Raw genomic sequence first — 25742 nt, 5'->3', positions numbered from 1 at the left:
CTATCTATTCTGCCCGACGAGTAAGACAAATCCTTTAAAATACAGGTGTGGGATCTATTATACAGAAATCTGTTATGCAGAAAGCTTTGAAATACAGCAGTGCTCATTTAGAAAAAAATATTTCTTATTTTTTGATTGATTTGCTCATTTCTGTGTCTGTAATAACAAGAAATTAACTGCACTTGATAATAACGAAGCCATGTCAAGGTGAGTATCTTGGTATTTAATTGGTTTTCATATACTGGGCAGGTTATTGTTCGGGTTTCGTAAGGCTGAAAACCGAACAGAAAGTTGAAAACTGAACAGTCCTTATAAAAACGGAACTGTTCAGGTTGAAGCCGAACAGGCCGCAACCCTGCCGCCACCCTCGGGGTTTGCTTCCTCTATAGTTAAGCCAGTGCTAAGATCCCAGTTACCCCAGTGACTTGTTAGGGTGTCAGTGGACCCAATCTATTCCTGTGGTGTGTTAGAAGTCGCTGACCCTGGCAACTAGAAATTCAGAATAAATATAGAGGCAGAGAAAAACCCCAACAAAATTACATTTTATATGGTGTGGGGCAATAGATGTATATTTTTGTGTGTTCAGCTATTCAGTGAGTACAAACACGCAGAGAGATGGGAGTACAGTGGGAGCTGGCTGCCTGCAAGTTCTGACACGAACAGCTGTATATACTTCTAGGCAAAATCAGGATGTGACATCATTGACAGGAAAAAAAGGCAGTTTGTTTCATGCAAACTTCCCAAAGCTCACAGCACACTGTACCGTCATGCTTTTACACTGCATGCAAGAATAACCCCTCTCCCTAAACTTGGGATCCAGTTGGTTCCACCAATTCCACACACTCGGAAGTGCCTGCAGGACAGTGAGTGCACGACTCGGGGGCAGAGTTGGCTGTGGCAGCAGCTGAATAAGCAACGCATGATTTCTGGCCAAAGACACAGTTCCCAAGGTGCGTACTCATGTGGCCCGGAGCGGCAGGAGTTAAATAAAGGTAGAAAGCACCGGCTCAGTCAGCTCACAATATTTAGTTACCACTCTGCTGAGGTATAAGCGTGTTTGGCATTAGTGTCTAAGTTACTGTTGGGAGGCAAGGAAGTGATCTGAAGTGCCAGGCTAAGTCAGAAGCTTGTGTACCTGCTGCTGCTGTACCTGCTCACATCTCAATTCAGCCAGCCAGGAATATATTGTATGTATTATTGTTGTTGCACAGAACTTTGCAATATACTTTCTCTGCTGGCAGCTCTTATATTTCAGTTTCACCATAGAAAATAGCAATAGTATAGATATCGAAAGATAGTCCTAGGCACCCAGCACTCGCTCAGGCCATAAAGTGTAAAACAGGTCCCAGGTGTCATATTATTGGTGAGATTTCGAGATATTTCTGGTGAGATGTCAGGATATTTCTGGGTGCCCGGCCTCTGGGGAAACTGTGTTTAAGAAAAGGGAAATGAATGACATACCAGAGATGCCAGGCACTTGGCTGCCATGTTTACCGCATGGGCTGTGGGAGTAGGTTAGGGACCCGGATAGAAGTCTCACCAGAATTTCAAAGGGTATCAATGTCTCCAACGGAGGGTGCTGTTTCAAAGAGAGTTTTTGAGTGCGGTTCCCTCATTAGTGCAATCATGGCTGCGGCATCTTCTATCCATTTATTTTTAAAGATTCAGGAAAACCATGGTATAAATGGTTTAAAACCATTTATAATAATAACATTTATAATAATATTTATAACAAAAAAAGGGAAGAAAAAAAATTAGAAAAGAAATAGAGAGAAAGCAAGAAAGAGGGATACATTTTTGAGAGAATCTTAAAGTATACCTGGGATATATATAATATACCTGGGATAAGTTTTGGAGCTGTGGTTGTGATTGGATTTGCTGTTTTCCAGTCATCTTTAGTTAAAGGATCAGTAACACCAAAAATTAGAAGCGTTTAAAAAAGTAATTCAAATATAATATACTGTTGCTATGCATTGGTAAAAGGTATGTGTTTGCTTTAGAAAGACTACTACATTTTACTTAAATAGTCTATTATATAGACAGCCATTCAAGCTAAAAAAGGAGAAAAGGCACAGGCTACTTAGCAGATAACAGATAAGCTCTTTAATAGAATAAGCTCTTTAATAGAATGGCATTCAATAGAGTGCATCTTGTATCTTGTATTCGCTGTGTATCCTGAGCTTTGAATGGCTGCCCTCACGGCTACACAGCAGCTTGTTTATATAAACTATAGTAGTGTTTCTAAAGCAAACCCGGTGGTTGTACCAGAGCATTGTAACAGTACATTATATTTTACTTACTTTAATAAACTTACATTTTTTGGTGTTACTGTTCCTTTAACTTAATTATAGCATGTCCTATTCTTAGCACATTTTCAAATAATGTCTATTTGTATAGTTTTTGAATTATTTGCCTTCCTCTTCTGCTTTTTTCAGTTTGCAATTTAAATTTAAGCTGGTATTGTCTACATTATGTTAAAAGTTAATTTAAAAGTGATGTATCACTTTAAGCAGATGTATATCATTGTGAGTGACAGCTTTATATAAACAACATAAGTTTATTACCCTAGTTTGGGTTAAAGGGGTTGTTCATCTTTAAATTAACTTTTAGTGATATTCTGAGACAAATTACAATTGATTTTCATTTTTTATTACTTCTGGTTCTTGCGTTATTTAGCTTTTTATTCAGCGGCTCTCCAGCTTGCAATTTCAGCAATTTGGTTGCTAGGGTCCAAGTTACCCTAGCAACCATGCATTGAATTAAATAACAGATTATACTATGAATAGAGAGAGGACCCGGAAAGATAGAGAAGTAATAAAACATAACTGTATTAATTCATTTATAGCTTTACAGAGCATTTGTTTTAAGATGGGGTCAGTGACCCCTATTTGAAAGCTGGAAAAAAAGTCATAAGATGGCAAATATTTAAAAAACTTGCATTCTCACAGTACCTTATGTACCTTCATGGTCTGCCCTATGACATCAAATGGTTGTGAAAGCTTTCCTGTTCCTTGTCTCTAAGTTCATCAGTAATATTATAATGCTTGTAGACTTTACTTGTTTCCTTGATTTGTTAAAAGGTCAAGTGCTCATTTCCATGCTGTGTTTTTATTGTATCACGTGGCATATAACTGGTCAGGTCTACAGTATCAAGTATTTCATAAAGTACAATGATTTCTCCCGGGTTCCGTTAAGCCTGCAAGAGAGGACATCTGCCACTAACTATTTCCTTTCCAGTTTCCCTGCTGCCAAAATGCATTTTCATGAAATGAAACCACATGCGAGACTCAGGGGGATGCATGTATTTATTATTATTTGGGATTTTGCTTAAAATGAAATATGTAAATGATGGTTCAACTTTATGGACTTGGTGCATCCCTAGCATTTTTGAAAGTGAAGTGCTTTTTTCCATGATATTATTTGGCTGTAAATTGGAATGTTTTCCTTAAAGTGATATCAACATGTTCTTAAAATAGATATGTCAGTATTGTCTGTTATCAAAGGCTGCAATCTTTCATTTTGCAAAACGCCCCTAAGAAGCCCCTATCCCAGAGGTTATCATCCCTCCCATCATTCTGGCAAGGCTTAAAGGGGTGGTTCACATATTTAACTTTTAGTTTTATAGAATCGCTAATTCTAAGCAACTTTTTCAACTTTTCAATCCTTTTTGTAGTAAGGATTAGTTTGTAGAATTATTTGCCTTTTTCTTCTGACTTTTCAGCTTTTAAATGGAAGTCATTGACCCCCCTCAAAAAACAAATGTTCTGTAAGGTTACACAATTATTATTATTATTGCTACTTTTTATTACTTATCTATCTATTCAGGCCCTGTTCTAGTCATATTCCAGTCAGTACATGGTTGCTAGGGTCATTTGAACCCTCGCAATCAGATTGCTAAAGCAAACCGAAGAGCCCCAGAATAAAAAGATAAATAACAAAAACTACAAATAATAAAAATGAAAACCTATTGCATGTTGTCTCAGAATTTCACTCTCTACATACTAAACGGTAATTCAAAGGTGAATAACCCCTTGAAGTTGCCTCCATAAGAGACAGTTCTGTTCCTTGTGTAAAGTTTACTTCAACCTGTGGAAGAAAGAAGATTGCACCCTTGTAATTGATTATGCTCATATGAAAATTATAGGAGAATATACAAAGCCTTTCAGAGATGTAGCCCAATTTGATGGATTTAATGTTGAATCTGAGATAATATATGTTTTTTCAGATTTTGCTGTACTGGAACGCCTAGAATCCCCCAACATAGATCTTATCATATAACAACCAATAATTGCCCACCTATTGTAATGGATCAAAGCAATTGCTAAAGCAGCAGTAAATTAAGAACTGGTCTCCAAACATGAGGCTTGGCACACTGTTGGCCAAAGTCTAACTTATATACAGTCCAACTTCTGTAGTATGGCCAGGCCCGGATTTGCGGCGAGGCTGCAAAGGCCTGGGCACGAGTGCTCCAGAATCAAGCTGACAGGATGCACATGCACGCTATCTTTTGGGGGGGGGGGCGTAGGAGGACGCTGGCCTCCGGGCACCCTCAGGGCCCTGGGTACCGAGGGCCAGAATTTTTTTTAGCCTATGTGGTGGAGGGCCGATAATGGAAGCCAATTTTGAGCACTCCCTCTTTTTAAACCTCACCCATGTTACCACAAAAACCCTTTCACTTTCCTTTCACTGCCAGACAATTTGGCTGATTTGACACTAATATTGCCAGACCATTTTTGAACATTTTGTGCTTTTATTTTAGGGGCCTTTCCTAGGGGGGTCTTTTAGTTTACCCAGGAGAACAATAAATCGTTTTTTTCAGGATAGCCTAAGCTAACAAAATATGCTAGAATTTTGGGGTTAGTCTACTTCTAGAAAAAGATATAGGCTTCTTAAGGGGGAATGTAATTAAAGTTGCAAGCGTTATTTAAAATGGTGTCTTTGCAAATATTTAGCACTGCTCGCAATGTAAAATCAGTCGCTGGCGAATATTACATTGCGCATTTAACTAAACAAAGGTTTAGCGTTAAAGGAGAATTCAACCCCCCAACTAATAAAAACCCCTACCCTACATAGTGCCCCCTCCCTGCTCCCCCACACAACAGGTGTTAACACCTGTAAATGCCCCTAAGCCTGTAATAACCCCTCGTTGAAGAATCAAAGCAGCAGAGCTCACGGGTGCCGTCTTCAGTGCTTCAGTAATCATTGGTAAGTAAGCGCCTTATCAGCGCATGATTTTCCTTCGATCGTTGGATTAAAACCCTTCGAATCGTTCGATTCGAAGGATTTAATCGTTCGATCAAGCGAAAAATCGTTCGATCGATCGAACGAACGTTTAGCGCTAAATCCTTCGACTTCGATATTCGAAGTCGAAGGATTTCAATTCGAGGGTCGAATTTCGAAGTATTTTTTACTTCGAAATTTGACCCTTAGTGAATCTGCCCCTATTTGTTTGCAAATTTTGCGATTAAGTTGTTGAGGTCTTTAATCAGTCAAAATGTAGGCAAACATGGTCGCTAATTTTTCGCAAGCATCTTTGCGCATGTTATTTGCGCTAAACTTAGTGCCTAAAAATGACAAAGTTTATGTTTATCATATTACAAACACATATATCATAAACATAATTAATCAACACATTTACAGAATTTTATGAGCAGCAAATGTACAGAAAAGTACTTTCACCCCAGAAGACCATATATTTTTGGAAAGTACACAAATCTACCGAATCTAAATTGGGTAACATATTTCGATGACAAATTTGCAGCATCTTCTCTCCCACATACTATTAGGTACCAAGATAAATCTCCCTAAATATGAACACCAGGGGTCCACTGAAGAGTTTGATGTCCAGTGTGTATTGGTTTACCTAAGTATGTGGCATGTAGGGGCCCCAAAATAAAGATACCCCATATGAGTTATCAGTTCTGTAATTCCAGATACTGCAAAATCAACACATTTAGAACATCAAAAAGGTCAAAACAAACCAATCCAAAATTGGTGAAAACATGTCTGTTTGCTCCAAAGTACTAAGCTGAAAAGCTTTCCTAAATTCGGCAAAAATATTAAGATTTCTGAAAATCACTAAATATGTGTCACGGTCGGCACCCAACACCAGAACAAATGCCAAGCACCTGGTCTCAGCTCGTGCTTCACCTGTAGTGTGAACGACTTTGGCCTCGGGAGGAGCCCTCAGCTACTTGGATGCCACCAGGACTTAAACGAGAGGTGCAAGGCTAGAGGTTCTGGATAGGCAGAGGGGCACGACTGTTAGCTAGATTCTTTAGACGAAGGTCGCGGTACAAGATGTTAGGCGATAGAGTAGTCAGACCAAGGGTCAGGATCCAGAGGTCAGAATAGTCAAAAGCCAGGCAGGGGATCACAACAGGAATCAAACAGGTTCAAAACAGAATAGCAAAAGCTCAGATAGCACCAGGAACAAACTCCTATCACGGGCAAGGTCCAGTAATCAAAATAGGCAATTTGTACTTTTAAATTTCGCGCCAATTGCACGCTGGCATCATCACGCCAGCGCGCCTGTGCCTTTAAGAACTGCAGAGGCGCACGCGCCCTAAGAGTCCAGCGCCAGCGTGAGGGAAGGATCGGCAGGTGTGGCGGGCGTCCCCGCTTATGGCGCGCCGGGCGTCCCCGCCGCACCATGTAAGTCCTTACAATATGAATGCCAGGGTCCACTGAACAGTTTGATGCCCAATGTACTGTATGTGGCATGTGGGGGCCCCAAGATGAAGACACCCTTCATATGATGTATCATTTCAGGTTCTGCAAAATGAACACATTTACAGCATTTTATGAGGGATAAAGCTATATTAAAGTATATATAAGCTATAATAAAGTGCATTCTCTTCAGAAAACTCCAAAGAACTAAAGTTGGTGATTTTGGTGACATTTCCGAAAATCACCTCAAAGCTTCCACTGAAGCATCTTATTTCCCATATAGCATTAGTTACCTAGATAAAACATCTTGAACATGAATGCCAGGGGTCCGATAAACAGTTTGATGTCCACTGTACATAGGTACAGGTGACCCCTGAAAACCATATAGTTTTGTACACAGAAAGTACACATTCTGACAAATCCAAAATGGGTGAAAATGTCATATAGGTATGGGACCTGTTATCCAGAATGCTTGGGACCTGGGGTTTTCCAGATATTGGATGTTTCTGTAATTTGGGTCTTCCTGCCTTAAGTCTACTAGAAATTCATTTAAACATTAAATAAACCCAATAGGCTGGTTTTGCTTCCAATAAGGATTAATTATATCTTCGTTGGGATCAAGTACAAGCTACTGTTTTATTACTACAGAGAAAAAGGAAATCATTTTTAAAAATTTGGATTATTTGGATAAAATGGAGTCTATGGGAGACAGCCATTCCATAATTCGGAGCTCTCTGGATATTGGGTTTCCGGATAAGGGATCCTATACATGTACTACAAAGCTACACTAAATGCAGTGTTTTTTTATGACATTTATGAAAATCACCTAAAAATTTTGTAATTTGCTGCATTTATCTCACACAATTTCTTATGTACAATGGTAAACCACCCTAAAGTGCCAAGGGTCTACTGAACAGTTTGATGTCCAATATGCATATATATATATATATATATATATATATATATATATATACATAAGCAGCTGGCATGTACGGACGGACCCCAAATGAAAATAGTGCATATGAATATTCTCGGCTGCCAATTTGCCTTCTGTGAATAAAGCCCCCTGTGTATTATGTGCCTCAAGACCCCCTAACAGTACAAAGACCTCCCAAAACCAAAAATATTTTTGGAAAGAACACTTTCTGACGAAACCAAAATGGGTAATTATGTATTTTTACTCCAAACTACCAAACTATGCTAAAGGCAGTAGTTTTTATGACATTTCTGAAAATAGAAATGATAGATTTATATAAACTATTGCCATTTGCTGCATTTGTCTCACCCAATTTCTTACATATAATGATAAACCACCAAAAATATGAACGCCAAGGGTCTACTGAACAGTTTGGTGCCCAATATGCATAGATACAGTATACCAGAGGTGTGAACAATGCGAATTTGCAAAGCAAAAACTGAACAATGCTAAATCACATTGGTATTGAGGATTAAAGCATATAAAGGAAACCAAGTGCTTCTAGTTTGGCAAGTGTATATATTTCATGTTCTTATATTTTTACTTAATATTTTCCTGTATTAGCATTATGTAAGTATATATTTTCCCCTCCAGCCACATCCATTGATTGGTGCTGACTAATAATCTTATGCTCAATGTTAGAGTCAAAAAAGTAAAATCCGTTAAATAACATGTAAAATGTATAAGGCAATCTAACAGTACTTTAATGACCATGCCTCCATAAATGGCTGGGATATATTTATAAGAAAACTGCAGCAATTTGAGGGCAAAGAGACTGATCCATATTTATGAAGAAAGTATTGCTTTGGCTGCTGTGAAATGTTTTCTAAGTATAAATCAAATCCAATCACTTTGTTGCAGAGCAGCAGCTCCTATTCAGCTCTTGTTTCTATATCTGCTGTGCCCAGCAAGTCAGTATTGATGCGGTGATTAACTTGAATGGCTGGAATTTCATTACATGATGATGAAGACTTGTTATAGGCACTACATGTCTATCCCTTTGCTGTGTGTTGTTGCATATAGAGCAGAGAAAGGTGGATTGGGACTTTTTGCTCTATAGTTTTAAAGTATTTTAGTTGTGTTGATATTTTTGTACAGTGGACTGTTGTGTTGGTTCAATAGGATACCCTTTATGCTTGTCGAAGATAATAATAAACCAGTTAATAAAGCATTACCTTGCACTTGACTGTAATATAGATGCAGGAATTCATGTTCAATCCTACTGGGCACATTTAGGAGTTTTCCGCAAAAAAAATTAAATCGCTCAAAATTATCTAATTTTCTAAACGAAACCATATGAAAAAAACTCTGACATCATGAAGGCATGAACATCTTCAAATGGTTCAAGAGACCTCTACCATTGACTTCTACATGACCTTGACATGTTTTAGATGGTGTATATTCGGATTCGAGCTATTTCCAGCTTTGCAGTATAATAAATCTTGAAAAATATCTCGAAAACTTGAATCTTTCATGGAAAACACAACTCGAACCTTAATAAATCTGCCCCTTAATGTTTAAATTATTTTTTAACAGACTTATGGAGATTGAAAATATGGAAAGATCTCTTATCTGAAAATCCCACATAATTGTTCCCGTGCTTGTAATTATTGTGCCACATTAGATCCAAGTCAACAATATTTTTGATGTACGGGAACAGAAAGAAACATTTCATGCCGATTAGATTTGTAAATGTTGTAGCTCCCTATTGGTGAGTGTGATGGCCACAAGCCATAAATCCAAGAAGCTATATTTTTTTTAAAGGTAAAGCCTTGGTGACCAGGAACGGGTGGGGAGCATGGCCATATGTCAACCTCTGGGACATTGGTTGGACTTTGGGTCCACAGACTGATTTATGTGATAATTGAATCCAGCAACCCCAAACATGTCATCTAACCTTTGGACAGTACTGCTGTAGAGCAAGGAACACCTCAAGTACCTTTGGAAACAGAAGAGGAGAGGCCTCCCCTATACGATAACAGCCAGGCATATGGCACTTCTTATAATTCTAATGATGACAGAGCTTTAAACTATTTAAATATTCATATAGGAGAGTCACTTTGGAATAAGCACTTAAATATGTTTGATTTAAATTTTGTAGATTATTTATTCCAAGGGTGTATAACGTTTATCTTAACTTCCAGATTTGAAAATGCTAGTCTGGTTCACAACATACAGATTACTGTCAGATGGTCACACTGGCCAAACATGGATGTTGAATGTGATTGCCATAACATTTTTATTAAATATCTTTTTGCCCCCCGATAGCAAAAAAAACATTTCTCTGTGAATTCACTTGTTTTTGTTATGTTGTATTATGAATCTTTCTACTTAGGCTCTCTCCTATTCGTATGTCAATCACTCATTTAAACCACTCCCTGGCTGCTAGGTTAAATTAGACTATAGAAACCAGATAGCTGCTGAAATGTTAAACTGCTGAAAGCTTAATAATTTGACATCAACACATAAAAAATGAAGATCAGCAAATTGTGAGATAATACCACATTCTTTATCATACTAAGATATATTATAAAGGTTAACTACTCCTTGACAAAGACCACAGTGCCGAAACGTTGGAGTTATTCTCATTTTCTCGGTAGGGGTATTCTTGCTGTTTCTCTTTTTGCAAAATAATGATATTGCGTGGTATTTATAAATATGTTCAATTACATGATGTATGCACGTTGTGCTTGTTGATTTAACACTGTAGTGTTTTTTATGTCAATTTTGCATAACAGTAAAACGCATTTTTCATATACCACTCTTGCCTTTTAAATTATTTTTTGGAGTGTGCAAACCAATTGCATAGATTGTACTGTATTTAGTTACTCAATGTGTGGGTAACTACTGGTTTCTGCACCTCGTAGTTTGTTCAACCCAGTGCCGGGCCAGGCTGGGCTAGGCGCCCCAAGCAACCTGGCCAGCAACTTTGCCCCCAGCTGAGGGTGTGTGCAACCGTGTGCATGCGAACAGAAGGCGTGCGCAACTGAGTGCTACTGTGCACTACCGAGGGCATCCGAGTGCTACCGCGTTGACTTCAGAGCACACCCACTTGCCCGTTTTCACTGGGGAAACACTTGCCGGATGAGGGGTAGGCTGCATATGAGGTACGTGCCCTCCCAAGCTTTGCACCCTAGGCATGTGCCTCTTCTGCTTACCTCTAGTTTCGGTCCTGGTGCAACCTAACATTTTGCTAATTGGTGTGCCCTCCATCTATTGTTAATTTTTTAACTACTCCTTAAAGCATGTTTCATGTCCATAAGTCTCCTTTCCAGCTGTGCCCACCTGCTTTACTCAACTGTGCCTCACTTACTAGGTAGTACTGATCCTACAGGTGCAATCTACGCTAGACTTTTCATGTGGCGGCATCCACCAACGATATTCAGTGGTTTTACTACAGCACACGCTAGCCCAATATCTATACCCTCATGTTCCCCTGCTCATAGGGACCCTCCATGTACCTAACCCCAGGTAACTCATTGTCAGATCCTCAGACTTCTCAGATAGCTATCCATCACCTGTCTCTCACCCCTATAGTGAGCTTTTTTTTGATACATTAGTTCAGGCCTGTCCAACTGGCAGCCCACAACCCCCTTTGTGTGGCCCCCACATGAAAGTCTGCCTGCTGTGTCAGTTTACCATGTGTAAGATTTAAAAGGTATCAGTACTGAGATTAACTGGCCCCTGCATTTCTTAAACTGCAATCCCCTGTATTGTTCACACCTATAATCCCCCCTGAATTGTACGCACCTGTGACACCTCTATTGTTCACACCCTAAAGACCTGTACTGTTCACACTCAGACCCAGACTGAAACTTCCCATATTGTTTACCTGTTCACACCAGCACTATGTCACTGTATGTAAAGCATCTTATAGTGGTCCTGATAGGTTTCCCTGTCTCCTGCTCTGTTCTTCATCCCTATGCCCCCTGTGTGTGCCATACTCTGTCTGCTTATGCTCCATGTGTGTGCCATACTTTGCCGGAGTACTCTGCCTGTGTGTGCCATACTCTGTCTGCCATACTTTGCCTGTCCTATGCTCCTTGTGTGTGCCATACTCTGCTCCCCTATGCTCCCTGGGTGTGCCATACTCTGTCTGCCCTATGCTCCCTGTGTGTGCTGTACTCTGCCTGCCCTATGCTCCCTGTGTGTGTTCCATACTCTGCCCACCCAATGCTCCCTGTGTGTGCAATACTCTGTCTGCCATACTCTGCCTGTCCTATGCTCCCTGTGTGTGCCATACTCTGTCTGCTCTTTGCTCCCTGTGTGTACCATACTCTGCCTCCCTTATGCTCCCTGGGCATGCCATACTCTGCCTGCCATATGCTCCTTGTGTGCCTTATTCTGCCCACCCTATGCTCCCTTTACCATACCATGTTTACCATACTTTTTCCATCCTATGCTCCATGTGTGTGCTCTGCTCTGCCTGTGGAACATAAACCTGGTATTTATTCTGGGGGTTTGTTAGCATTTAAAAAAGGCTAACAAAATGCTAAAACCTACCGAGCATCAATGTTAGCCTATGGGGACCTTCCCCATAAGCTTTCCTAGCAATTTCTGATCGAAGGAAAATCGTTCGATTGATGGATTAAAATCGTTTTTTCCTTCAATCCTATGATCAAACTAAATGCGGTAAATCCTTCGACTTCGATATTTGAAGTCGAAGGATTTTACTTCGATGGTCGAATATCGAGGGTTAATTAAACCTCGATATTCGACCCTTAGTAAATGTGCCCCTATAACTTCAATTTAAAAAAAAAAACATGAAGCAAATGAAAAGTCTTTATTTCTGGTTAACTATTAGAAAACACCTATACTAAAATATAAATGCTTGGAAAGTGCACAACCCCTTTAATAGGGCAAACAATCAATTCTTGTTGCTAGGGTGTTCACCTAAACCTGTTCAGGTAACCAGAGAATGTGAATAAATAGAAATATTTAATACATTGGAATGTTTGTGTGAAATGTAATAATAAAGATATACAAATACAGATTACAGAAAAATTTAGTGAAAGAATATTTAATTACATAGAATGAAACATGCAGATGGAATAATTTATCAGATAGTTTGACCTGTAGACTTTGCTCATTGTCATACTTTAGGCCGGAATATTTTGAATGAATATTTTAATAAGAACTACAAACTTTAAGGAGTTTATAAAATCACCCTGAGACACGCAGGCAAACTAATTGTGAAACAGACCTCAGATTGCATGTGTAAACGTGTAGGTACTCTTTAAAGGATAATAATAGAAAACAGCCAAATATGGATATAGTCTGAAATGCCCAAAATGAATGTTTGATAAACAAGCATGGAAATACAAACACAGTGTTGTTAGGAGTGCTGCTGACGTGTCTGTTCACAGATGCTTTATAATGCTGTTATACTGTAATATTGTTGAAAAAGATATTTCCTTCATGCCACTCATTTAGACTTTCCTTTTGGGCACTGTCATTTTCTGGGCTGTTCCCAAATCATGATACATACAATAGACAGAAAATGAATATACTAGAGGATTTCCTGTGCAGGATCTGAAAATTTAGTGCCTTACACGGTGGAGGGGAAGGAAGTGATCACAAAGGCCTGATCAGGAAAGGGTATGGCTGGGGAACAGCAGGTTCACAGAACATCAAGTGAAGAACAGCAGATTTTCAGAACATTATGTGGGTCCCTGTGAGTCTTGATTTATGAAATCTGTCATCCCAGGTCACAGAAGCCACAGGGATAGAAATAAATGTTCAGTAAATCAAAATTATTTCACCGGAAGCTGATGTGTTTTTAGATGTGTATTTTAGATGTGTATTTCTTGCAGTTATACTGCATGTATTTGGCAAATTAACTTAAATAAAGTGCAAAGGGCTACTCATTGCATTGAATGTGGAGCTGCCTTCATTTGGCAGAGTTGCATTCAGGCAAATGAGTGGTAGGCAGCATATGGATGCTTATAGCTTGTATGCCATTCAATATATATATATATATAGATAGATATATAATTAATATTTCAAGCAATGAGTAAGAAACAGAACATCAGAATTAGAATAACCTACTTATCTCACATAGGTGTGCGAGTCCAATGATGCTTAGTATGGCAAGGGCTACATTTTATTTAAATGCTGAAAGATTATATAATTATACATACCACTGTATTGAATGTTAGCAAAAATTCTAGCACTATTATGATATGAGCAAATACTTTTATAAATAAAATATGATGGATTTTAATAGTGTTGCTGGTTTAGAGGCCCGTGTATGACACCACAGTCTGTAAATATGTTAATGTTCTTGCTGCAGAAAAAACATATGATGAAATCTGGCAAGATTCCAGTAGCAGCCTCCCAGTTACACTTTAATGACAGATGTATCATCACTTTTGACCTATACAAAACAAAATCCTGAGTGGCAGAATGGTGTTCTGAATCATAAGGACTATGCTATGCGGCTATCAGGGACACTACTGACCCATGAGGGTAAATGCATTTCTCAGTTGCAACAAAATCTGCAAAGGACTGCTTTCATTGTGGTCAGTGAGAGGAGGCTTAGCTGCAGTGGCTGGTTATTTAGTATTGGCACCCTGAAAATGTATTCAGTTGCAGTAATGGACTGGAGTAATGGTCTTCCACTGTATAGCACAGTCACTGAGAGCTCAATGCATATAAGGTATAAGAATGACCAAGGCATACAAATGCAAGTTTAGCAGCCTGATCCGCAAAATGGAAAAAATTAAGTCCATCTTTCTGGATATAATGTTAATGACACAAGCAAAATGGAATTAATAATGCTAAAAACATGCATTAACCAAAATTTGTCATAAATTGTTCTGGCAGACTTGTGTGTTAAATCATATACCAGATTAGCACAGACCAGCCTGTTACTGGGGTTGTTCACAATTGCTTTCTATTTTTTTTATTTTAAGTTGAATATCACTGTCTCTGTTGTTTCAGTCTGGCAGCTCAGTTCTTAAATGTTAAAATATGCTACATTAGCTGATACATTTCTCAGCGGCATCTCTGCAATATTAGCAAATATTGTATCAATTCTAACAGCTGCCTTTAATGAAACTCAGGGATTCTGTTCAGCAGGGCCAAAGATAAGAAATGTATCAACTAATGTATCAATTAGAACAGTTTACAGAGTCAGTGACCCCCTGCCCCCCAGAGCTGCCTTTGAAAGACAAAAGAAGGTGAAATATTAAAATGTAAAAAATATTATTTTTTCAGTTTTACTTTTCAGAAAGTAACTGAATTTTTTTTTAATTTCTGGTGAACAATCCTTTTAAAACTGGAAAAGGTGTGGGAAGGTAAACAATCCTTTTAATGTCACAGCATAAAAACAAACCCACACAAAACTTGAGTGAGACTTTTGTGAATAATACCTTACTTCTAAATTGTTTTTCTTTATTAATCTTCTTATAGCAAATATTCTGTACTCCACATTTGTGAATAACCCACAGGTGTTTCTTGTTTCTCTAAATTGTTCTATTAAAATGACTTGTCATGTTCTAGTAATTATTTGATTTTAACTGATGATTAGATCATTGCCTTCTTTAGGGGTATGTTTTATAATTATATTATTCTCTTTGGAAGATTGAAATAAGTATCTTTTCTTCAAAACATGTTAGAGAAACCAATTGTCTCTGTCTAATTATGCTCAGTATTAACATATACAGTATTTTATCTTTGGAATCATATTCCCCTCAACACATGAGTTCTGGTTACCCTTGAGAAGCAGAGCTGTCATTCATCCATTAATCTGACCTAGAACCTTTTCTGTTTTGTTTCTTTCTATAGGTTAATACTTTGAGAGTGGTTCTTCATATCGGCTTTTGGAGTCCACTATTCATGCAGAGCTCTCTAAACAGTCATGGCTCTGTGCCTTAACCAAGTGTTCAATAAAGACAAAACATTTCGTCCCAGGAAGAAGTTTGAACCAGGAACCCAAAGATTTGAGCTCTACAAAAAGGCCCAGGCCTCCCTGAAATCTGGATTTGACCTTAAGACTGTGGTCCAGTTACCTCCAGGAGAGAATATAAATGACTGGATAGCTGTGCATGTGGTGGACTTTTTCAATAGAATAAACTTGATTTATGGCACCATGTCTGAGTTTTGCACAGAGAGGAGCTGCCCTATCATGTGTGGTGGTCTAAAGTATGAATACAGGTGGCAGGATGATAACAAGTATAAGCGGCCTACAAAGGTCTCTGCTCCACTCTATATGAACATGCTGATGGAGTGGATTGAAACATTAATAAATAATGAGGATATCTTCCCAACCAGGACGGGTAAGTAACTGACATTTCTGAAGAGATTTTAACTGACAATAAAAGAATGTTGTAAAAGAATGTAGTATGTACACTGATATCATTCAACATTTTTCTAATTACCATTTTTCTTAGTCTTTTATCTATTGTTTTAGTCTCCCTTTAGAATATTATTAGCTGTATTGTATAACAAGGCAGTTTTAGTTGAATATCAGCATTTATATCTGATCCAGCTTTGATCCTTTGAAAGGATTCAGAAGACATTTATAGGAGGAGCACAGTGAAGACATATTCTTTTCTGAAAAAAAGAATTTCAGGCCACATATTTGCTATCTGTTGCTAGGGAAATGACTTCATTCTGGCTGTGTCCTCGCTTCTCCAAACTGAAAAAAGAAAAAAATCTCCCAAGTATTTATTTATAGATGTGGATGCCTCAAAAGCCGAATGCTGCCTTATGTGATGCCAGAAAAAAGAATGCTGTGTTCATTGTTTTTGTTTAGAATGTTTTGTTGCCCACAGAGCACAGAATACAATTGCACAGCAATACATGACAGGGCCTTCCTGCTGTGAAGGGTTTAAAGGAGCAGCAGAGGATTTGTCAGCTCTGTCTTTATGGAATTAGAACTGATCTCTACGAATGCCTCACATGCTTTTAGTTTAACTATGTTTAACTATAGCTTTATGTAAACTATTATGTTCTCAAACAACAAAATATGGCAGTAGGCTTCTTACTATGTAAAAGTAAATCATAAAGGAAAATAACCTTTGTATAAATGAACAAGCTGGAATTTTTGCATGAAGTACTCTGTATAATAGATATTTTCATTTTTTTTAATAAATTAGAGAAGCATATTTTGCTGCAGTTACATTTGAAAAGTTTGTGATGTAAAAGACGGATTTGCGGGCATCTTAATAACTTGTGTGTGTAAACAAGGCAACTAGAAATGTTACACATAACATTTTGGACTTTTGTACCAGCCCAAGGCCAACACAAACCTTTAGCAGTTAAGGGGTTAAACTGGAGGGGTTAAGCTGACTCATCTATGCTATAAATCTGTCTAAAATCTGTCAGTTGTTGAACTTTAACTTCTATATATACTGCAGCCTCAAATGGCATAGCCCTGAGCAATGTCTAAAGAGCTTAGGCCTCAGGCTGTGAGAGAGTAATGAGAGCTGTAGTTCTAATGCTGATATATGGCTGAAGGTTACTACCTCCTTTGTTGAGTGGTTTTCTGTAGGTTGCCTGGGCAACTTGATGGGCTTTACAGGTGTTGGAAATGGCAGGTCGAGAGATGTTAGAATATAGGATGCCATAGCAATCTGATATGAACGTGTGTTGTCAGTGTCAGCTGTTGACTGTAATGGAGTCATCTACCTGCTAAAGGTAAAACTAAAGGTAATTCACATTTTAAAGGAAACATGGTTGCCAGGCATACTGAGCAGGGCTGTTCAGTTAAGCTGGCCAAAACCACCTTTGCCACATCTTCATTTTCTTCCTCATAGGAGTAATACTACAGGATGTGCAGTGGTTTTAAGTGTGGTCCTGTCGGTACAAGCCCCATAGAGAAGAATGCAGTCAGTTAACTTGCACTGGCGCACAGTGGAATGTATAAACGAGATACCGCTCAGGATATAAAGAAAAAATATTTGTGTAAAAGCTATAAACCTACACCCTTGGAGCAGACTGATGTATCCCAGTAGTGCATTGCATATTTTCTGTATTTGCTCAAGCAAATATTACATTTGATCATACTGCAGTAAAAATATGGCTTTTCTATAGACTGTGGAATGACGGATTTCTCTTTGAACTAAACAGATGTGCATTAGTAAGCTAAGATGTCAAATTTATTTGATCGCTATGAATCAATATTAGCATAGGAGATGGTTAGGAAAAAAATGGGCATATTTAAGCTAATGCAAAAAGAATTAGTGGTCACATTAATGCACATTCGGCTTTGGTCATTTTTATACTGTCAGATATTTTGGATACACAAAACATTTGTGATAGAAAAAAATCTCTGAAAAAATGACATAATATACCAATCAAGGAGCAGTCTGCCAATGTCTTGGTGCAATAGATACATTACACAGTAAAACATGTATACCCACTTTTTTGATTATAATCACTCAACAGGTCTTGTGTAAATCATAATATAAACTAGTAATGAAGGCTAGAATGAGCGCGCGCACGCACGCACGCACGCACACACACTTGGGGTTTCCACACTCCTTCGAAGTTGAGGTGCACAATCAATTTGAATAATACAAATGATGAAGGGATCAGCACACTCTTGTAAAGTTGAATCAAGTGTTTTTTATTTGAACAATGCTGTGTTACAAATAAAAACACTTGATTCAACTTTACAAGAGTGTGCTGATCCCTTCATCATTTATATATACACACACACACACACACACACACACACACACACACACACACACACACACACACACACACACACACACACACACACACACACACACACACACACACACACACACACACACACACACACACACACACACACACACACACACACACACACACACACACACACACACACACACACACACACACACACACAGCTAATCACAAAGCAATACCTTCTGAAACTAAAATACATCACAATATATCAAACTGCAACACACTGTATAATATCCATCAGCATTACAGGTTTGGATATATGTACTGTTGATATACTGCCTTCTGAGGACCGTACCATCATTACTTACTTTAATGTTGCCTTTCCAATATTGGAAAATGTATTACATTTTCTGTAAAAATGTGACTCACACTGTTAGAGAAATATCCTACAATGACCATGAATTTTGTTTAATAGAGAATGCAGTGCTAGGGCAAAGGAGCAACCAGCAAAGTGAACAGTAGGGTTCTGTCTAAGCATTTGACACTAGGGGGCAGATTCACTAAGGGTCGAATTTCGAAGTTAAAAATACTTCGAAATTCGACCCTCGAATTGAAATCCTTCGACTTCGAATATCGAAGTCGAAGGATTTAGCGCTAATCCTGCGATCGATCGATCGAAGGATTTTTCGTTCGAACGATTTTAATCCAACGATCGAAGGAAAATCCTTCGATCAAAAAAAGGTTAGCAAGCCTATGGGGACCTTCCCCATAGGCTAACATTGACTTCGGTAGGTTTTATCTGCCGAAGTAGGGGGTCGAAGTTTTTTTTAAAGGGAAAGTACTTCGACTATCGAATGCTCGAATAGTCTAACGATTTTTACTTCGAATCGTTCGATTTCGTTCGAATTCGAACGAATTTAACCAATTCGATGGTCGAAGTACCCAAAAAATACTTCGAAATTCGAATTTATTTCATTCGAATCCTTCACTCGAAGTTAGTGAATCTGCCCCTAGATGTAGTAAATAATAACCTGTGGATCTTAGGCTGAAAATCAATAGTATTTTTATCACACTGAACATGTATATATCATGTTTGTATAAAACATACATTAGGAATCAGAGGAGGATACCTTTATATGTGAGAATATCTGAAATCGAAACAAGACAAAATCATACATTTCCTAGTCTAAAACAGTCACAATTTTTCTTTCAAGTCTATATTGCAGCATCTCCCTTCCTGTTTATCTCCCGACACCTGACTCATTCAAACATCATATTAGCCTATGCAGCGATACTCAGATATAATGTGTCTATAATGTGATTGATATGGAACCATGCATATTAGACCAGCACTTTTTAAGAAAGATTTTTTTTTACATGTAACTTCATTCAAAACTGTAGTAACCCACTGTAGCTCTTTTCAGTGACTCACAACTGATTATTACAACCCCTATATGTGCACTACTTCATTTTTAGAGCAATAGTCACCCTTGTTGTATAAGTCATGTCGCTGCCCATTACCAATATCCAAACCACTATGCGTGCCTTAGCCCTGCCTGACTGATTCTATGTGGAATTTTTGGCTGAAAAATACCAGTCTCAAGTGTTCAAGTAAATGGTCAGGTGCAGTTTCAGGCACTTGACTGAGCACCCATGATGCCTCTCCACAAAGCACAGTTGCACTTTGTATACTAAAATAATTCCTTATAGCTCAGGCACTAACCTGCTGCACAGGAAGCAATGGCTACTGCACCTTGTATTAGTTTAAAAATGTTGTGCAAAGTTTCTAGTGCAAAGCAGTCACTTACAGCTCGTATGCAATGCCTGTCATGAGCAGGTGCTAAGAACAGGACTCCATAGCACCTTGCTGAATGACGTGCAAGTTTGGGGTCATCCAAATGGACTTCCTTGTACCACTCGCAGCCCCATCCCTCATGAATACAGTGTTGCCAAAAGCAGACAGTGCTGTTTTCATGGCAAAAATGCCAAGTCATTGCACCTAAGGTGTTACATACAGGGCAGTATTCTACCTGCAAAAAACATGACAGCTTGCTACTGTTTTTGGCACTTATACCCTGCCAAGCACTTCATACATGAAGCCTAGTTTGAAGTCAACATTTAGGTGTTTTAGGATGGAGTTCATGCAAAACTGAATTATTTATTCCAACTGCATCTGTTTATATTCGTATGTTTATGCTGGTTAATGTACTGCCAAGCATTTTACAAGGGATTTAAAGCCAAAAAGAAAGGCTTCACTAATAATTCAACTCCAGATTTCCCCCCAGGTTTCAATTGAGTTTTCACATTAAACAAGTTTTTCTCATTAAATGTAATGTTGCCCAGAGTTCTCTAAGTTCACTACTAGAGCCCTAAACACATCACTCTGCAGTATGCTTTCAGTATTTCTTTCTGTTAGTGATGAAAACATGATGATTTCCAACTGATTGGGAGTTTGCAAATATGGGCAGAATAGATGGGGCTGGGCATAGGGCAAAATACTCCAGGATCATTTGTATCCAAGTTGTCATCTCTGCACACAAGTCCAAAAAGATGCTGTAATGTCAAGTTTACCCATTCTAATGAATGGAAGCCAGCATGGGTGGTATTGTGCTTTCTCTGCTTGAGACATTGGGCTAGGGAGCATTGCATTTGCCTCTCATTCATGTCAATTGGAATTGTGCAGTGTATAGCAGAATCCTTCGGTAGAAGAGTCTACCGAAGGCAGTTTGTTGTCCTTGCATGAATGAGATGACTGCAGGCTTTGAAAGGTTACATTTGAACAAACGGGGAGAGTTACATTTGAAGAAATTGGGGAGCCAGTTTATCAAATTTAGAGGTCAAAAAATAAACGTGACTGTGAAAAAAAACATGCCAAAACTCACACAACTTTTTACACATTTTTTTTTACTCAAGAAAAAGCTTGCACACAAGTGAAAATTGCAATGTTTCACTCATTTTCAGTATGTCTAAAAATCTCATATGCTTTCATAAACTGGGAAACAAATAAATACATTGTATGAGACAATACCCATTGAAACTCACCAACTATCCCCTGTATCTCTTGATAAATCTTGAGTATTTCAGGTTCCAAAGAAATGTCTCAATTATATTTGTGCTTGTGGTTTTCTCAAACATCTCAAACTTTGAAAAATCACCCTATCACCCTATCTATCACCCTAAAATCTATTTATCAAACGTCGGATTTTAGTGTTTTTTTAAACCACCAATAAACTCACTTTCTCTAAAACCACGAATGTCATGACATTTATTAAAAGATCTGAATGCAAAAATGACAAATGGAAAATAATGCTTAACAATGTTCTAAAAACAAATGCGGAAACAAATTTGAGTTTTTCGGACAATATCTAGTGGAAAAAAAATCTGACAACCTCTAAAAGTCCAAATTGATTTAAAACAGTCCAATAGGATCAGCGCAGCTCCCACTGACTTCTATAGGACCTTGACAACTTTTACCCGGTGAAGTTTGGTATTAAAAGTTTTTACACTTACTAGAACTCGATTTTTTAGAGCTTTTTTTTTTTAAAAAAAAAATAGGAAAAACACAATTTTTGGAAAATTCGATTAGTAAATGGGCCTCTTAGGGGCCCATTTACTTAGTTCGAGTGAAGGAATAGAATAAAAAATACTTTGAATTTCGAAGTATTTTTTGGCTTCTTCGACCATCGAATTGGCTACTTCGACCTTCGACTTCTACTTCGAATCGAACGATTCGAACTAAAAATCGTTCGACTATTCGACCATTTGATAGTCGAAGTACTGTCCCTTTAAAAAAAAACTTCCACCCCCTAGTTCGCCACTTAAAAGCTACTGAAGTCAATGTTAGCCTATGGGGAAGGTCCCCATAGGCTTAGCTATCTTTTTTTGGTCGAACAAAAATCGTTCGATCGATGGTTTCAAATTCTTCGAATAGAACGATTCGAAGGATTTAATCATTTTTCGTTCGACCGACTGAATAGCACTAAATCCTTCGACTTCGATATTCAAAGTCGAAGGATTTAACTTCAACAGTTGAATATCGAGGGTTAATTAACCCTTGATATTCGACCATAAGTAAATTTGCCCCTTAGTGTACGATTAGTTCCTATTTTAATTTTATTTCCTGTTTTTCATGTCATCCTTCACTATGACATTGGAACAAGAATGAATGACTCTCACATCTTACTTGCTTACTTACCTAGCATCTAAGAGACGTTCAATTGATCAATTGAAAACAAATAGTCCCTATTGTGTTCTTTTCCCTTTAAAAATTCTTGGTGCTAACATTTGTTTGCATGATTCTACTTGCCTACACCTACATAGTGGATCTTCACCTGTGGGTCTGTGATTCATTAGCATGCTTTGTGTGGTTGGACTCAAAACTGAAAAGATTTCCTGAAAAGATCTAGGAGACAGAAAGGCAGACAGACAAATTCATACTGAGCACAGAACAATCATAATTCACAAACGGTTTACTTTGGTGTGTACAGCTTGCAGACAGTGCAGTTCGTTGTTGCTATTAATGTATTTCTATGGTACTGTGTTAGAAAAGAAGTGTTGTCAGCAGTCAGCAGCCTGTAAACTGTGTTTAGGCAAACTGAGAAGATCTTTGCCCCTTGTGAAAATGGCTTTTAAGGTTTAGACTTATTTAAGTTAATGCAATCTTTAGTTCCAACAACATTTAGCATTTATAAATTTGAATAAAACTATAAGGGCGTTGGCAAATACAAATTCTAGATAGGAGATTGGAAAAGCAACAGATAGGAGACAGCAGCATAGTGTATTAGATATTCAGTAAGGTTGTTTTAAGTTATTAGGAGGCTGTATGGGGTAATACGCCATTAGGTCAGTAGCATAATTAGAAGTTACTGGACCCCACAGTTTTTTTTGGTCGAATAAAAATCCTTCGATCGATCGCTAAAAATCGTTCGAATCTAACGAATTAATCGTTCGATCGAACGATTTTTATTCGATCGCAGGATTGCCAAATTTGTTGAAAAAACTTCGAATTCGATATTCGAATTTGAAGTTTTTTAATTCGATGGTCGAATTTCGAAAGTTTTTAATACTTCGAAATTCGACCCTTAGTAAATCTGCCCCTAAGTGTAGGGTCTGCTTCTTTACACCTGCATTTTGTAAGCATCTGGAGAGAAGCAGAACCATTCCTATACAGTAGAACCATTCCTGTACAGTAGCTGCACTGAAAGGCACAGCTTGGCCTGAAATACATGTAGGGGTTGGTTCAGATTTAAATTAAAGGGGTGGTTCACCTTTTAATTAACTTTTAGTATGATATAGAATGGCCAATTTTAAGCAACTTTTCAATTGATCTTCATTATTTATTTGTTATAGTTTTTTAATTATTTATATTATACTTCTTCTGACAGTATCCAGCTTTTAAATGGGGGTCACTGACCCCATCTAAAAACAAATGCTCTGTAAAGGGTTCAAATGTATTGTCAGTGCTACTTTTTATTACTCATCTTTCTATTCCGGCCCTCTCCTGTTCATAGTCCAGTCTCTTATTCAAATCAATGCAAAGTTTCTATTGTAATTTGGACCCTAGCAACCAGATTGGTAATATTTTAAATTGGAGAGCTGCTGAATAAAAATCCAATTAATTAAAAAAACACAAATAATTAAAAATGAAAAGTAATTGCAAATTGTTGCAGAATATTACTCTCTACGTCATACTAAAAGTTAATTTAAAAGCAAACAACCCCTTTAAATGTTAGTACAACATACTGTATGTTATAATATTGTCTATTCTTAGCAACATTTCAATAGGTCTTCTTGTTTTTTTTATAGTTTCCGAATTCCTCTGCTATATCTTTCCAGGTCTCAAATGGGGGTCAGGGCCCCTTGAAGCCAAGTAACTATTGCAATGTAAGGCTACAATTTTATTGTTATTGCTAAACTATTCATATTCCAATCCCTTATTCAAGTCATTGGATGACTGCTAAGGTAAATTAGGTATGATGTAGACAGTGATATTTTTCAGAATCATACCAAAAGTTTCATTAATGTGAACTACCCCTTTAATATGCATAGTTATAGCTAAGCTGTATTGTCTCTCAGGCTAGTTGCTCAGTGCTAGCCAGGTAAGGTTGCACAGGCAAGTGGTCCCAGTTCTCCGGGTGAGGACATATTTGAAGAAGAAACACTCCCTGTGCCAAAGATCAATTGAAATAGATGATAGGTATACAATGAAATAGATGAAGCAACAAGGGCAGTGTTGTGTGCCAGTCATGTAAATGCTATTCATTTATTTACATCTGTAACAGATGATTCAACACAGTCCAAAAATTGGTGTCTAATCACAGGTATTTCACTTGTCTGTACCTGCTGATATACTTGATATACTGGCAGCTTATTAACCTCCAGCTTTAGGAGGCTGCTAACCAGCAATATTCCCAGCAGCACCATATCTCTTTTAATATAAATGTAAGTAACCAGCAATCAGTGTTCCTAAGACACAGAACTGGCAAACACCACTGCATATTTAACAAATTGGCTTACATTTTAATAAGCTTCTTGGAAACATCCACTGGATTTCTTCCACTGAAAGAGCATCTGACCTCCCTCGAAGCAATTCAGCATCTGCCTTCAAACTGAACAACTTAATGGCTATAATAATTTAACTCCTTCAGTAATCTGCAAAGCTGATGTAGACCACATTAGCAGAAAAGGCCTTTACTTTATATATTATTTCATGTTTATGTGTTAAAAAGTGCTGTAGATGAAAATGCAGTTACAATGATTCTCTGTCCTTTAGAAGTTCATTCTAGGGGTCATTCCAGGAGGACTTATCTGAAGTCACCAAACCTAAAAAAGAAACTGTGAGTCAGATGTGCTTTCTAATTAAATCTAAACACATAGTCATAGTTACATCATTGTTAACTATTGTAGTTGATGATGGATTAAGGGAACTTTGGGCAAACATTCCATCCAAACATTTTTTGGTGGAAGTGGTTATATTAATATTATTGTATTGAATCTTTTATATTTGTGCATTTGTTCAAGTGCACCTAAATGCTTCAACTTATTGATTATTCCATTATGTTCTGGCTGGTTGAACTCATGAGTTTATTTTATTGACACTGCATTTTTAATTGACAACAATGCGTATACAGGTTTATGTTTTCTACCTCAGTTTATAATAATTTTTATGATAAAATCAGTGTTGTTCCATGTTTTAAGGCACAAGAGCGGGCATTTTTAGCTATTATTAGGTTTATTTACCACTGGTAATCTTTCAGGGAATTGGGGAGTAGCAGGATTAGCATCCAAATTAAAATGGTTCTATACATGTAATGCTAAATGTAAAGGAATAAAAAAAAGTATTATAGAATGGCAGTCTGAAGCTGGGGAAACCACTAAAAGACATTAAAATATGCTGGCACTTTCAGCATGCGCTACACGTATTGATACTGTTAATCATAACAAGCAACACTTCTTCTTCTTCTTCTTACATATG

General features: G+C 37.8%; 1 protein-coding gene across 2 annotated transcripts in view; it reads left to right on the top strand.

Moving 5' to 3' along the window:
- The first annotated feature begins 698 nt into the window (after positions 1-698).
- mob3c.L (MOB kinase activator 3C L homeolog) overlaps positions 699-25742 on the top strand; it is a 39353-nt gene continuing 14309 nt past the window's right edge. The window contains exons 1-2 of one of the 2 annotated variants that reach the window (XM_018258385.2): positions 699-950; positions 15434-15924. In XM_018258385.2, coding sequence (XP_018113874.1) covers positions 15507-15924 — 418 coding nt within the window. In that variant the 5' untranslated portion in view covers positions 699-950; positions 15434-15506. Of the gene's footprint in view, positions 993-15433; positions 15925-25742 lie in introns of both variants that reach the window. The other variant, XM_041590450.1, reaches the window with a different exon arrangement.

Source organism: Xenopus laevis, chromosome 4L (assembly GCF_017654675.1).
Source record: "Xenopus laevis strain J_2021 chromosome 4L, Xenopus_laevis_v10.1, whole genome shotgun sequence".
Classification (NCBI taxonomy): domain Eukaryota; kingdom Metazoa; phylum Chordata; class Amphibia; order Anura; family Pipidae; genus Xenopus; species Xenopus laevis.
Note: the sequence above shows the minus strand (reverse complement) of the source record. Positions and strands in the feature narration are given on the sequence as shown.